The sequence below is a fragment of the Peromyscus maniculatus genome, chromosome 3, assembly GCF_049852395.1.
Source record: "Peromyscus maniculatus bairdii isolate BWxNUB_F1_BW_parent chromosome 3, HU_Pman_BW_mat_3.1, whole genome shotgun sequence".
NCBI lineage: Eukaryota > Metazoa > Chordata > Mammalia > Rodentia > Cricetidae > Peromyscus > Peromyscus maniculatus.
The window spans coordinates 47961559-47975642 of NC_134854.1; the positions used below are offsets into that span (position 1 = coordinate 47961559).

At 36.5% G+C, this 14084-nt stretch overlaps 1 protein-coding gene across 5 annotated transcripts in view; it reads left to right on the forward strand.

Moving 5' to 3' along the window:
- The window catches only part of Tpk1 (thiamin pyrophosphokinase 1), a 334426-nt gene that overhangs the window by 163244 nt on the left and 157098 nt on the right, over nt 1-14084 (forward strand). For all 5 annotated transcript variants that reach the window (XM_042273147.2, XM_042273144.2, XM_016003603.3 and 2 more), the window contains one exon: nt 12099-12194. In XM_042273147.2, the coding sequence (XP_042129081.1) occupies nt 12099-12194 (96 nt within the window). The remainder of the gene's footprint in view (nt 1-12098; nt 12195-14084) is intronic.

Here is a 14084-nt window from a genome sequence, read left to right on the forward strand (position 1 = left end):
CCTTTATGGCATTTTCTTAATAAAATGTCTGGCTTAGACAGAATGTTATTTTTTAGATATATTTTCATTTTACCTATTATTTTTTTGTTGAGAAGGTGCCTTGTAGAATATAGTGGGTCTCTTTTCACTGTGGTTCCATCTTCTGTAGATTCAGTTAGTCAAAGTTAATTGAAGTCCTAATACATTAAATGCAAATCCCTAGAAACTGAAAAAAAGCCACTTTTAAATTATGTAACATTATAAGTAGTATCACCAAGTCTTACAACATCTGGATCTGTTCTGTATGGGCCATGAGTCATCCCCTTTTCCAATGTGTCTACCATATATATAGGGGTGTAACCAGAGGTGATCTGGTTGCTGTCTCAGTTAGCATGGCAGCTGCTGAGGTGGTCATATGCAAGCAACCCTTCTAATCCTTGGTCACCATTCCTATGACATTCATCTCTGTTCATCTCATCATGTCTTACCATATGGGTGGGAGATAGGCATTATGTTTTTTCATATTGTCATGGTGAAAAAATGTGAATCCACTTCAGTGGGATATTGAGAATGACAGAGATTTAATGCTATTAAAGTCTGTTTGTTATTGGCTATATTTTTAATTTATCTTATGCTTAAGTTATGAGTCAAACATTATTATAGATATATATGGGTATTATGAGTAACTGTCCTCCAAGCCAAGCAGCCACTGTCTTGGGGAGTTCAGCTGTGCCCCCTTATACAAGATCATCCCAACTGGCTGGTGATGAATGTGGGACACAAAACTCTCCCCTCAGTATCCAGGTGCTCCCTGCCACCTATAATACTGCCTGTGATGTGGGGGAGGGCTAGAGTACATAGAGGTGTGGAAGATAGGAGAAAGTGCTCCATCAGTGTTGCTATAAGGGAAACCATCATCCCTGTTGAGTAACACTTTCTAGGTGCAGCCAGTTGTGGGGAGAGGGAAATGCTCTCATCCTTGTAAGTCACCCCTTACCTACATTCTGCAAGAAAGTCCAATAACTTCATTGATTCCCAAATGCACTATCTCAGGGCTGTGGGAAAAGATTCAGACATTGCTTTGTATCTTCCCTCATGAAAGAATTATAACAACAGTATGCATAGGAAAACATAATGTATATTGCACTTGTTATTATCCATGCTTTCAGGCATTCACTGTGGGTCTTGCTTTCAGATACCCTGGCCCAGTGAGAATCCAGAAGTTCTCAAGAAGGGTGTTGTCTTCAGCTGTCCTCATCACTGTTGTCCCTAGAAAGGATGCAGTCAGGGAAAAAACACATCTCTATCATATCTGAGCACTCCTGAAGCTGAGAGGGACCATTTTTATTATTTGATATTCTGTCTTAAATAATTTAACAACCAGGATCAGTGGAATGCATATGAGAAAAATAAAACCTAGGCAAATGTTCCTAATTTTATATGACTCCATAGAGTACAACTAAGACCAGTTATAAGACAATAAATGATGATATCTTCCAACTTGATATGATAATGTGATAGACATTTAATAGAATTGTTCAGATTTCAAATGTATTAGTCATAAATTTCCTGTCATTGTAGGATTGTACAATTTTGATAGGCAGGATGGAAGAAAACTGTGTTTTATCCGTATTAATAATTGTTTTAGCCACTAGCACTACAAAAGTTAACCTACTCTTCTACCCCTACTTAGTAAGAAATTATAGATAATTTCAAAAAAAATGTATGAAATACATGAGTTGTAAAACCATAAAAAGTAATAAATATGTAATTACCACCCAACTTAAGTGTATTTGCCTATAAAATTCAAATTAGCTTTGTTTCATTGCTAAATCTAAAAAATTCTAATGCCTTACATTTCTTTGTACTTTAACAAAAAACTTGTTAATTATATTATACATGATAATTAATATAACGGTTACCGTATCCATGGGTGGGTTCAAACAATCAAGAGTTGAAAGGTAGTTCATAAAAAAAGAGAGTTCCATTCATAAAGAGCACATACAGACTTTCATTTTACCATCTTACCCTAAGATATTCTGCATAGCAGCCACTTATGTGCAATGTCATGTGGGAAACACACAATGGTTACATGGCTGTGGGAGGATATGCATTGGTTGTATTCCAATGATGCTTCATTCTACTATGAGACATGAGCCTTGTGGGGTTTGGTGTCCACAGTGTTCTAGGACAGTTCCTTGTAGGACTGTATGCAGTTACATGTCTGTGGTTCTGCACCTCATGAACATATGATGCATTTGTGCTTGTATGTGTGATATATGTTCCTTCTTTTCAACCATCAAAATGTTGCAATGTTTGGTTATGCCACAATTTTATTTTTGTTCATGCTCTGGGCAGAAGATGTCTATCAATGTGATTTTTATTTTCATTTTTCTGATTGATAAAAATCAGTATCTTTTTATATTATTGGCTTATTTGAGTTATTTCCTGTTCTCTAATATGTTCATCAAAATAGTTTCCCATTTTAATTGTATCATTATATATTCTTTATCAATTCTTAGATATTCCTTCTTTTGGATAGTAAACCAAACCTTTGTGTGTAGAAAGTGTCTCTGTGTTTGGAAGTTTCTTTCTCACTTCAGGTTTTTTATTGGTTATTATTTTTGAGTAGAATGTGTTGAAGCATCAATCTAAATATTCTTCTGCATTAGAATTCCAGTGGAAGAATGCATAGAAGGTTAAAAAAAAAGAAAGAATTTCTTTTCTACCAAAGCCAATTCTCTCTCAGCCTCAGCTGATAATTTTCTTAACAACTTAAGTCTGTATCACCTTGTAAGGTTTGAAATAAATTACTTAGTTCTTGAGTTGTCAATCCAATTGTGGGCAGTAGCCAGTTAATATCTCTCAGCAATTTTTGAAAATCATTAGGAGTTTGTAACTTATCTCTCCTAATTTGTACTTCCTGTGGTTGAATTTTTTGTAAACCTGTTGTATATCCTAGGTAATTAATAGAATCTTCTCTTAGTATTTTTTCAGGAACAATTTATAATCCCCAACAAGGCAAAATTTTCTTTATTTCTTCAAACATTTTTTCTAAGGTATCTGCATCTGAATCAGCTAGTAAGATAGCAGCCATATAATGGTAAATTATAGATTGAAGAAACTGATTCTGAATCATTTCCAATAGCTATTGTACAAAATATTGACACAAGGTAGGGCTGTTTAATATTACTTGTGGAAGGACTTTCCATTGATATGTTTTAACAGGTTGGTAATTATAATATATAGGCACTGTGATGGCAAATTTTTCTATATCCTGTTCTTACAATAGTAAAAAAAAGCCATCTTTTAAAACCATCACTGTAATAGACCCCCCTTTCGGTAATAAAGAAGGCAAGGGAATTCCAGGCTGTAAAGAGCCCATTGGCCGAATCACCTTATTAATAGCTCTTAGATCTGTTAGCATTCTCCATTTTCCAGACTTCTTTTGAATAACATACAGAAGAATCCTAAGGATTGGTCGATTCTTCAATATGTTGAACATTTAGCTGCTCCTTTACCAACTGTTCTTAGGCCTGTAATTTTTCTGATGTCAAAAGCCATTGTTCCAACCAGATAAGTTTGTCAGACAGTCATTTTAAAGATAGGGCTGTGAGTACCTTTTAAAGATCAGCAGCCATTGTGCCCTGTTTATGTACAATCTGAATGGTCAATGATTGTTCTTTATAATACCTTTTAATATTTTTCTCAGAAACATATGTTAGTTTATCATTTGTTTCTGAGATTGGAGGAATGTTAATATGGGTATTCCATTGCTGTAACAAATTAGGTCTCTGTAAGTTCATTGCTGTTAGCCACATATGGCTTTAATTTCCCTCTCTGTCTTTCCAGCCCTATGCATTCAACCCATCTTGTGCTTTCCTTTACTTGAGATAAAGTTCCAATTTTGAAGCCTGAACATTTACCTCTTGAAGCAATCCATTTAGATGTCAAGATCTTGGTGCAATCATTGTTACATATGCCCCTTTGCCTACCAAACTCTCAATTATAATGCCCTTTATTCATATTTTAACTTTGGTCTTTGATCATTTATATAAATTTGCCCAAGAATTTGCTTTACGGTTTCTCCTGAAATTTTTGTTTTATCCTCTAAAGTTGCTCTTTCATCCAGAGCAGTATGGGTTTCCATAACAGATATCCAGTCTTTTAACTGTTCTGTGGAGGTATTTCCCCAGTGCTGACAGGGAGTGACTGAACCACATTTGATATGGAGGCCTGCGAGAGGCACCCTATGGCATTTTCTGATGGCAGAGGGTTACCTTGCCTTCCTCATGTTGATCTGCATTCATTTGTCCAGTGTCAGCCTTTGCCACACTTTGTACATATTCTAGAAGGCTGAGGCCTTCCGTTTAGATTATCTCTAGAAAAAAAAAAACATTGTTCCTGGAAACACGTTTCCTTCAATCCCATTTTAGATGGCTTGGTTTACCACAATTACAACATGTTACCTTTTGATTTTTCTTAAAATTTGTAGAAGTCACTTCTCCCATCCTAGTATCACCATAAGTGTGAGATCCAATATCAGCTGTATTTCTAATCCATTCATGTGTGGGTGCTGATCTTGCCTTTAAAGGCCTGATTACTTTTTACATTCTGAATTAGCATTTTCAGAAGTCAAAGATTCAATTAATATTCTTCTAACTTCTAGAACTGATATCATTCTATTTACAAATGAAGTCAATCTTGGTTAAAAAAAAATCAGTGAAGGTTTCTTTTGGGCCTTGTATAGTTTTAGTAGATGGCTCATTTCTCTTTCCTGATTCGTCAGTCTTATCTCAAGCATTCAGAGCTACTGTATGGCATAGAGACAAGGTGTGATCATGAAGTGTAACCTGTCTTTCCACATTAGCATAATGGCACTCACCAAGGATTTGATCTTTGGAAATCTCATAACCTCTAACCCTACCTTGATGTTTGATGGCGTAGCTGAGGACCAGATTCCAATACTGCTGTAACGAAATCTTTCTAGTCTTGTGCAATAATTCTATTCCAAGTGGACCATCAATTTAATATCTGCTTCAAAAAAGGTGAATGTATACCAAATGAAAGTACTACTTCCTTAAATCTCTTCAGATCTAACATTTCTATACATCACCAGTTAACTTCTGAATAGCCTTAAGGATACCTATTATCTGGTGGCTGTATTTGAATGGTAACTGGATAAATTCAGTTTGTTTTCTTATAACCTTGGGCCACTCCCCTTCAATTTCATGATGTTATCTGCTCTAAACTCCTCTGAATATTTTTCTTAGTTCTATTAGTCTGTCTTTCTAAGGATTTTATCTTATCATTCAATTCTTCATATTTGCCACTGATATCAAACAACTTCTTTAGAGATAAAATAAGAATTACCAAAATTATATTTGAGATTGTGTCAATCCCAGCTGAGTTCATTATCCCTTAATTTAATTGTTCCATTTTCAAACCATCCATTGTGAAACTATACAGCGACCTAATTCCATGCATCTTAGTGTTTCCCATCTTTAACATGGGGGAAAAAAACCTCTTCTCTACACCCCTTTTTTAACTAATTTAACTAAAGAATTTCCAAGTGTCACAGCAGATCTGCTGACGATGACAGTGAAGTATGAGGCTGGCTGAAGCTTAGAAGCATGGCTAGATGGAGAAAGCAGACAGTGCACAGCCTGGTTGAGGGCTGCTGCAGCTGCCGGTGCATAGTTGTGAGCTGAGAGTGTGTGGCAGTTGCAACAACAATAGAAGCCAGAGCGGGTGTTAAGGCCGCTAACCTAGGGTGGCAGCAGTCTGAGGAGGGGGGTCCAGGGGAAGCCCACAACCCACAGGAAAAAGGAGCAAAGGAGCCAGCTGTATAAAAGGCAGTCGCAGGGAACATGGGGAAGCAGCAGTGTGATGGGCAGGAAGTAAGAGCATGGAACTGTCTGAAGGCAAAGCCAGCCAGTAGTGGACTGCTAACTTTTGGCATTTGGAGCCCAGGCATCTATAGAGTTTGAGGCCTGTGGAGATTGTTGTAGAATGGCTGCAACAAGACAGTCCCAGAGTCACTCAGAAGGCTGGAGGCAAGAGGAAAAACCAGCTGCCTCTGGTGGCTGCAGTTGCAAACAGTGGCCACAAAGCCAGGGGTGAGATGAAGCACTCATCTAAATATTCTTTATCAATAAAAATTCAGGAGTCAGATATCAGAATAAGACCCTGAAAGAGCAGAGAAGCCACCACTCTTCTCGTACCTGCTCCGTTCCATCCTCCAAAAGTGCCAAGATCCCTCTCTGCCCCGCCTTACTACTTCCTGTCCTGTCTGTATACATTCTCCAAAACCTGTAGTTAATTTTGGTCAGCTAGTGGCAAGCTTTATTTGTCAGAACACAATCAAAATAATACAGAACAATGGGCATTTTTTATTTCATTTAAGAGATCACCTACCCCAAAGTCTGATCGCTTCTCTGACCCTATTTCTTGTCTGATGTTCATTTTCCCAATGTGCATGTGCATATATTTAATTCTTTCTCCCCAGTTCTTCAAGACTGTTCAACCAACAGCTGCCCATTACATGTCCCTGGGTCCCAGTCAGGTTCCAAGAAGATAGCTGCGTACCATACAGATGGCTTCCTCTGCCCTGGGGGTACCAGTCTTCCATTGATTCAGTTTGCCAACATTTTGGTTTTAAGTACTTTTAAATCTGAGGGAAGGGCAAGTTCAGCCATCTTACTTCAAAAATCTCCTTTGGTTGTCTTGGTTCTTCATTGTTTTGGATGAGTTTATGGTGATATTTTCAAATTTCATGTAGAATATCATTGACTATATGGGTAACATTGATTGCTTCCCTAAGCTTGAGGATCTTTGTTTCTTTATGTGTCACTTTCTATGTCTTTGTCTACTTCTCTCTCTCTCTCTCTCTCTCTCTCTCTCTCTCTCTCTCTCTCTCTCTCTCTCTCTCCACACACACACACACACACACACACACACACACACACACACACACACACACAGATTATAAATAATGTGGACCCTTAAGGTAGTTTTTGCTTGGAACAATTACATATAACTCTATGTATGAATTATAAAATATAAAATACTTTATAATATCCATTTATGTATACCATGCTGTGAAATGGAGGCTACTTTTGTAAAGAATTTTTCAAATTGTTTCTTGCCTTCTGATCTAGTGACGCTACTTTGAAGTATTACACTGAACAGGTCCAAGCCTGCAAAAAGGGCTTTTTAAATATTAGTAAAGGCATGTTTATTCCTCAAGTACAGGACTTCCTGATAAAGTTATTTTATAGAGAATGTAGCTTAGTGCAAAAGCTAAAATATTATTTCAAATGTCCACACTGCCTACCAAAAGGAAAAATGTGGTTTAAGAATGAACTGAAAACTATTTTCTTCAGACACACATTAAACATAAGCAAGGTTTTCTCTGAGTTTTTCTAAATGGCAAGAAGAAGATAAGGAGCCTGACTGTCTTTCTGTTTTACTTTCTCATGAGTAATCAAATGTAATTTATATTTTATATGTTACTATTCATAGTGTTCATATTTTGTTTCTGCTAGATTGTGTTTTTAGTATCTGGTAGATCCCTTCTTCTACATATGATAAAGATAATAATTGTATGTTTTTTTGTGTGTGTGTTTAGGATCTAACACTAGGTTTCCGTCATGTTAGGCAAGCACTCTAGAAGTGAACTATTATCCCTTCCCCTACCCCAGACACTACACAGCATTATTTTAACAGAGCTGCAGATTTAAGACATATAATAAGACTTAAAAAGCAGTTGACTGGGAACTTACAATTAAGTTTTTGTGACTTTTCCTTCCTTTTGTTTATGGGATGAGAGATGCTTGATAAATGAGATTATTGTCAACTCAAAGCTAGAACAGAATTCTTAAAGTGGTTGCTCTCATTCCCATACTTCTTGATTTTCCTCTAGTGTTTGTGTACTTCAGGAGCGTTCAGGCGGGTGTGTGAGTCCACATCTTCAAAAGATTACTTTGGGTTAGAACAAAAATTATGTTTTGTTAGAACAAAAATTAAATTTTGTTAGAACAAAAATTAGAATAACCTTGGCATCAACATATTCTGAACTGTGTAGCATCAGTCCGGATGTTTTTGTTTTAAGTCACTGTAAACTACAATTAATGAAATATAATATCAAAAATCACAATTCAGCTTGAGAAAGCAGCATATTCATAGAGGGAACTTAGTAAAATTAAATCATATAAGTATCTCCTTGTTAACAGACGAAAAAATAAACACAGACATATGCAATATGAAATTGGAATCACCTCCTGACTCATAAAATAATAATACTTTTTTGCTTTAAAAAAAACCCTGCATTTTATGAAACTAAGAAAAATCAATGAAAATGTAGTTTTTAGCAAGGAACAGCACCTTAAGACTATTTAAGATCATTGTAGTTTTAACTGTGTGGGTTTTTCAGTATGTTTTTAGTTAAAATATATGTATTGCTACCAGGAAACTAATCTTGCAGACCATCAATTGGAAACTCAAGTCTTTTTAATGCTAAGCTTCATGGCCTTTTCTTCTAAGTTTGAGAGTATTGAGTGTTGTGAGAACTTTAACTTTTTAAAAAAGAAAATAGCAAATCAGTGAGAAATGTTCAATACTCTAGTGCTTCTGACTCTGATCAAGTTAGTTTTTATTTAGCATGATCAATATCCCCCTGTCTAATATGGATGTGCCTTGGTGAATAAGTATCATTTTTTTCTTTGTTGCCTTATACTTTCTCTTTATTAGACTTACTGTTTTCTAGAGGACTGAGAAAAGTGAAGTCAACTTTAAATACATATATATACATATACATATATATGTATATATACACACACATACACACACACACACACACACACACACACACACGTATTATTTGAAAAGTTCAAACCAGTATACAATGTAGTTTGATCACATTTATCCATCAGTATCCACTTCCAAATCCAAAGTCACCCCTCCCAACTTCATATCCACTTTTTATTTTTCAATTTTTTTAATTTTTATTTTTAATGTCTTTTACTTAAAATGTAATTACATAATTTTCCCCATTCCCTTTCCTCTTTCCATCCCATTCCATGTGCCCCTCTCATTCTCACAATGATAACCTATTTTTCTTAGATCATTATTCTGATGTGTGTGCATGTACAGATACGTAAGTACAATCTGCTGCGTCCATATTTGCTAATGTGTGTATGATTTCAGGGCTCACCATTTTGTACTAGATAAAGAGTTATGGGTTTCAGCCCTAGGAGACGGTATTTCTCCTTTTCTCAATAGTCATTAGTTCACTGTCACTCTTTATTTGCAGATGGGACGTTTTGAGATTTTTCTTCCCTTCCTGTGTTAGCATGTCTTGATCTCGTCATTTTTCAGGTCTTCTTTAATCAGCCATTTCTCAGAAACACAGTCTCACGTCAGTCTCCCTCATCCTCTGGCTCTTAGAACCTTCCATCCCCTCTCCCAGTGTTCCTGGAGCCTTCTTTGGTTATAGTAGTTGTGTTGTAGATGCATCCCCTGGGGCTGGAGTCCCTGTGATCGATTGATCTCTGTGTTGTGTCTAGTTGTGAATTTCTGTAATGGTCTCCACTTTCTCTAAAGAGACACTTCTTTGACATGGGAGGAGAGCTACAGTTATCTGTGGGTATAAGGATAAATTTCAGAGTATGTTAAGAATTATGCTGATCTTTTAAAGTGGAGGTAGTAGGTTTTCTTTGAAGACCCATGACCTCACTACTGCCAGGTAGTTAGCTAGGTTTTCCGCATCAGGCCTGATTTCGCTAATGTTGAATGGGCCTACAGTACAACTAGAGAGCTGTTGGCTACTGGCAAAGAATGCTATTCTTGGGGTTGGGGATTTAGCTCAGTGGTAGAGCGCTTGCCTAGCAAGTGCAAGGCCCTGAGTTCAGTCCTCAGCTCTGAAAAAATAAATTAATTAATTAAAAAAAAAGAATGCTATTCTTACACCATATGTCTCTTTACCATGTTGGTCAGGTTGGGGTTCATAAGCCTCACAGCTAGATATCTATTGTTTCCCTCCCTTTGCAGCTTGCATAAGACTTTCTGATCCTTTGCAAGCTAGACTGCAGGAGGGATCCAGCTCAAATCATGCAAGTCCTGTGTCCTAAGTCCAGTGTCTATTGCTGTTAGTATTTGCCTGTTCAGTTTTATTTCCTCAGTGTGGTTGTTCTGTTGTCACTATTTTAAAAAGAAAGACAAATCTCAGTTGTTAAATGTGGTGTGCTTAGCAAGAAGATACTGCCCCAGCTTATTGCCAATACATATTTCTATAAACATCTTTAAATATGTATACATTTAACACATTTAGTATAATATATTCCTACACTGCAAAAAATAAACATCATGAAAATATTTATTAGATACTTACTGTGTAGCAGATAGGTGCCAGAATGGGAAACAGTACAGAAAGAAACACAGTTCCTACCCTCAGGGAGCTCTCCATATAGTGGTAGTTAGTGACAGCCTTATCTGTCACTTTATTAATATCCCTAAGTGACTCACATATGTCTTTCTTTTTAAGACTGTTAGCTTTAGATCAGCCACTTCTTCATGCCCTTGCTTGGTGATTATAGCAAATTTCAATGTTCTTTTAGGGTCAGGAAATTATGTCTTTGATCTTGTAAAGATGACATATATGTCTTTTAGAGCATCATATATTTCTGAATGGTGAGAAATTAATTTTTTCACTGGTCACTTCATTGGAAGGAAGTCATAAATGAATAAAGCCCAGGTTGAGCTTGACACATTTAGAGAGACCTTGAGGTAAAAGAAGAAGCCTTAAATCTACTGAGGATGGTTCTTAGAATAATTTAGAAGTCCGTATGGGTGTTTTGTATCCTTGAAAACTCTTTGAATGGCAACTCTATACACTGGATTATGTTTAACTTTCCCTTACTCAGCTGCTTGTCAAGAATCCAAGAACTGTTTCATTACTGATTTAAGAAGCATGGAGTTCCATCTTGGTCTGGTTTTATATACCTTTTCCTCTGTATGACATTGGGAAAGAAGATGTCTTTTCAAAAATACAGGTTCTTCCTGTCTAGGACCAGACTAGACCCTCTGCATATAGGAGACAGTTGTGTAACTGGGTATATTTAAGGATTCCCTGGCAGTGTGATCAGGATCTGTCCCTGGTGCATCAGCTGGCTTTCTGGACCCCATTACCTGTGGTCAGACACCTTGCTCACCCCTGATAAAGCAGGGAGGGGCTTGGTCCTGGTTTAATTGAATGTACCAGGCTTAACTATCCCCCCATGGGAAAATGTGCCTTCTTGGAGGAAAGCAGGAGGGGTTGGGGAGCAGGAGGAGGGATGAGTGGGGGATCTGTGGTTGGTATGTAAAATGAATAAAAAAAATAGGTTCTTTATCCATATAAGTTCATGGGAGATGAGGATCTGCACTCTTCTAGCTTTGTCTTTTGGAATAAGCTTTGGTATCTTGCAGATGGTGAGATGTTATAAAGAAGGCAAAGAAGTTATAACTTGACTCTATAATGTCTCAAAGATAATTCAAGACACATGTACACAGGGGAAGTTCTTTCTGCTGCTGCTCACATGGGGAAGCAGGACTATAAAGGAATCTTATAGGACAGCTAGCTGGATTTTACCTAAGGTATAAAATATAATCACTAGTTCAATATTAATGTTAGTTTTTCCATTCATGTAACTCAAGTGATGAAGTCTGGTTAAAGAAAACTGGAGTTTTAAAGAAATACTTTCATTTTAATTCAGGAATTTCACTGTGAGTGTAATTTATTATATTAGTACAAAGTCCTTATTTTAATCTTGAATATTATTACATCAGTATCTCTGAAGGACTGATTATATGTTAAAATATGTACTTTCCTTAGGAAAAATGATTGACATAATCATCTTATAATTGTAACTTCATTCCTGGTGTGTCCCTTTATGTGAAAAAAAAAAGGTATAAAGATAATGATGCTGATTCTAATGAGGGGGTAGTACTGGCCTCATAGGATTTATCTAATGATAGCCTATCTTTACTTTAAAAACGTTTCCTTACTTTTAGAGCTTGTCCTTTTGATCATGTGCTGAAATCTTTACTTATTCTTAACTTTCTCTGTCTTCAACATGTAGGGCTGTGATCTTATTTCAACTCCTGACCAAGACCACACTGATTTCACCAAGTGTCTTAAAGTGCTCCAAAGGAAGATGGAAGAAAAAGAGCTGCAGGTAAGGTGTGTGCCTACCGGAAAGGAAAGTCTGGTGGTCACGATGCTATAAAAAGACCATGTGTAGTTATTTAATTCTGTTTTGTTAGTTTTGAATTTCCATCTGTTTTTTTTTTCTTGTGTGTAACATAAATCTGGACTGAGCTGGGAAGACATTAACGTATGTGCATAGATAAGAAATTGCAAATATTGATGACTTAGAGGTACAAACAGGTGAACTGGACCATGTGTAAAGTAATCCAAACAGATTTTTTTTGCCAACTTAAAGTGATTAGCAAGTCATCATTTCTCACACCCTGTTGCCAGTTAGAGATATGCATGATTTTGTGATATTTCTGTATCAATGTTGTGTATTGTGCATGGAAAACAGATACAGCCTTGATTTGGCCCATGAGCCATCATTGCAAAGTTTATGTAAAGAAATTAAAATGCTGCTTTTATTGTATTTTAGCTAGAGAAGGCATCTACTGATTTGCATTTGTGTATTATTTAATGATTTTCATCCATCACCCAAATGTTCAATTATATTAGGTAGTACACAGCCTATATTTCTTATGCTTTAGTACCTGTGGAAGTGGTATGAAATTTGTTTTAGGTCTTTCTTTAAATGAACATCTAGAAAATTATAACTGAAGCATTGAATGATAAATTTTTATTGTTTGGTCTGGCTAGGGCAATAACTTAAGCCAATATGTATTATCAGTTGTATAATTTTACACCAAGGAAACACCCTTGTATATGTGAATGCTTTGGTAGCATAAGTATCAGCAAATGCATGCCAATCTGCTATCATTAGTCTAATGCAGTAGAGAAGCCTACAAGCACACCTCAGGCAGGTCCTTACTCTGTTTGCTTGATTTGTATTCACATGCTGTGTGGCTGGGTCTTCACAAGGCTTCCTTGATGGTGAAACTCTTTACAGCAGGGAGGTAAAGTTGTGAAGACTTACTCATCCTTTTCCACCACCCACCAACTTCACTCCCAGAATCTCTCTATTACACCACTCATGGGTTGGCAAAAGAGGAGGAGTGTCCCCTGCCTGCTTTCAAGAATGAGGAGTGAGCTTGATCCGCCGGAGCATTTATTCAAAGCCCACAGTATCCATCTGGCATAATGGCATGGTTGTGGGAGAAGCAACTCTAATAAGAACTTATTCCTTTGCAGTGAGGTCCCTCAGAGATTTACTCCGGCATATATGTTCTAAGTTGGGGGAATAAATACTTTTCTCTCTTTGAAGATAAACCTTGTTAACTGTCATAATTGGCAAGGAGTTCAGTGTGCAGACACAACAAAAGTAATTCAGTGAACATTGCTGAACTGTACTAAATATATTGTGCTATTTCCAGCAGTAAATTGCTATAATTTTAGTATTTGTTTAGGTTAAAAAAGAAAAAGAAAAAGAAAGAAAACAGCCAATTGAGAATTATCTACTTTAACTCATATAGCTGATTTGGGGTTTATTAAGAAAAAAATTGTAAATCTTTGCAACCGTATCTCTATTTTTCAAGCATTTCTGAAAAATTATTAAAAAATAGAAATGCAATTATGTGATTCCCATTTTTGTATAATTGATAGTATCTTTAATACAGTGTTTAGTCATGTGTCTCAAAAGAAACAATTATATTTCAACTCAACAAGATCTCCACATACAGAAAACTCCCACACTAAGGTAAAAGAAATGATCTGAAAAACAAAAAAAAACATATGAAAGTATCAAAATAAGCAAATAATAATAATTACTCTTAAGTATTAAGTCCAACCAGAGTTTCGAATGAGGTACCTGCTAGAGGAGCAGCAGTATGCACCCATAGCGATGACCTTTTTTCTAGCTGTGCTGGCCCTAGGTCTGCTGCTGCTAGGAGGAGTAGGGTTTGGCTCCAGGGTTTGCAGG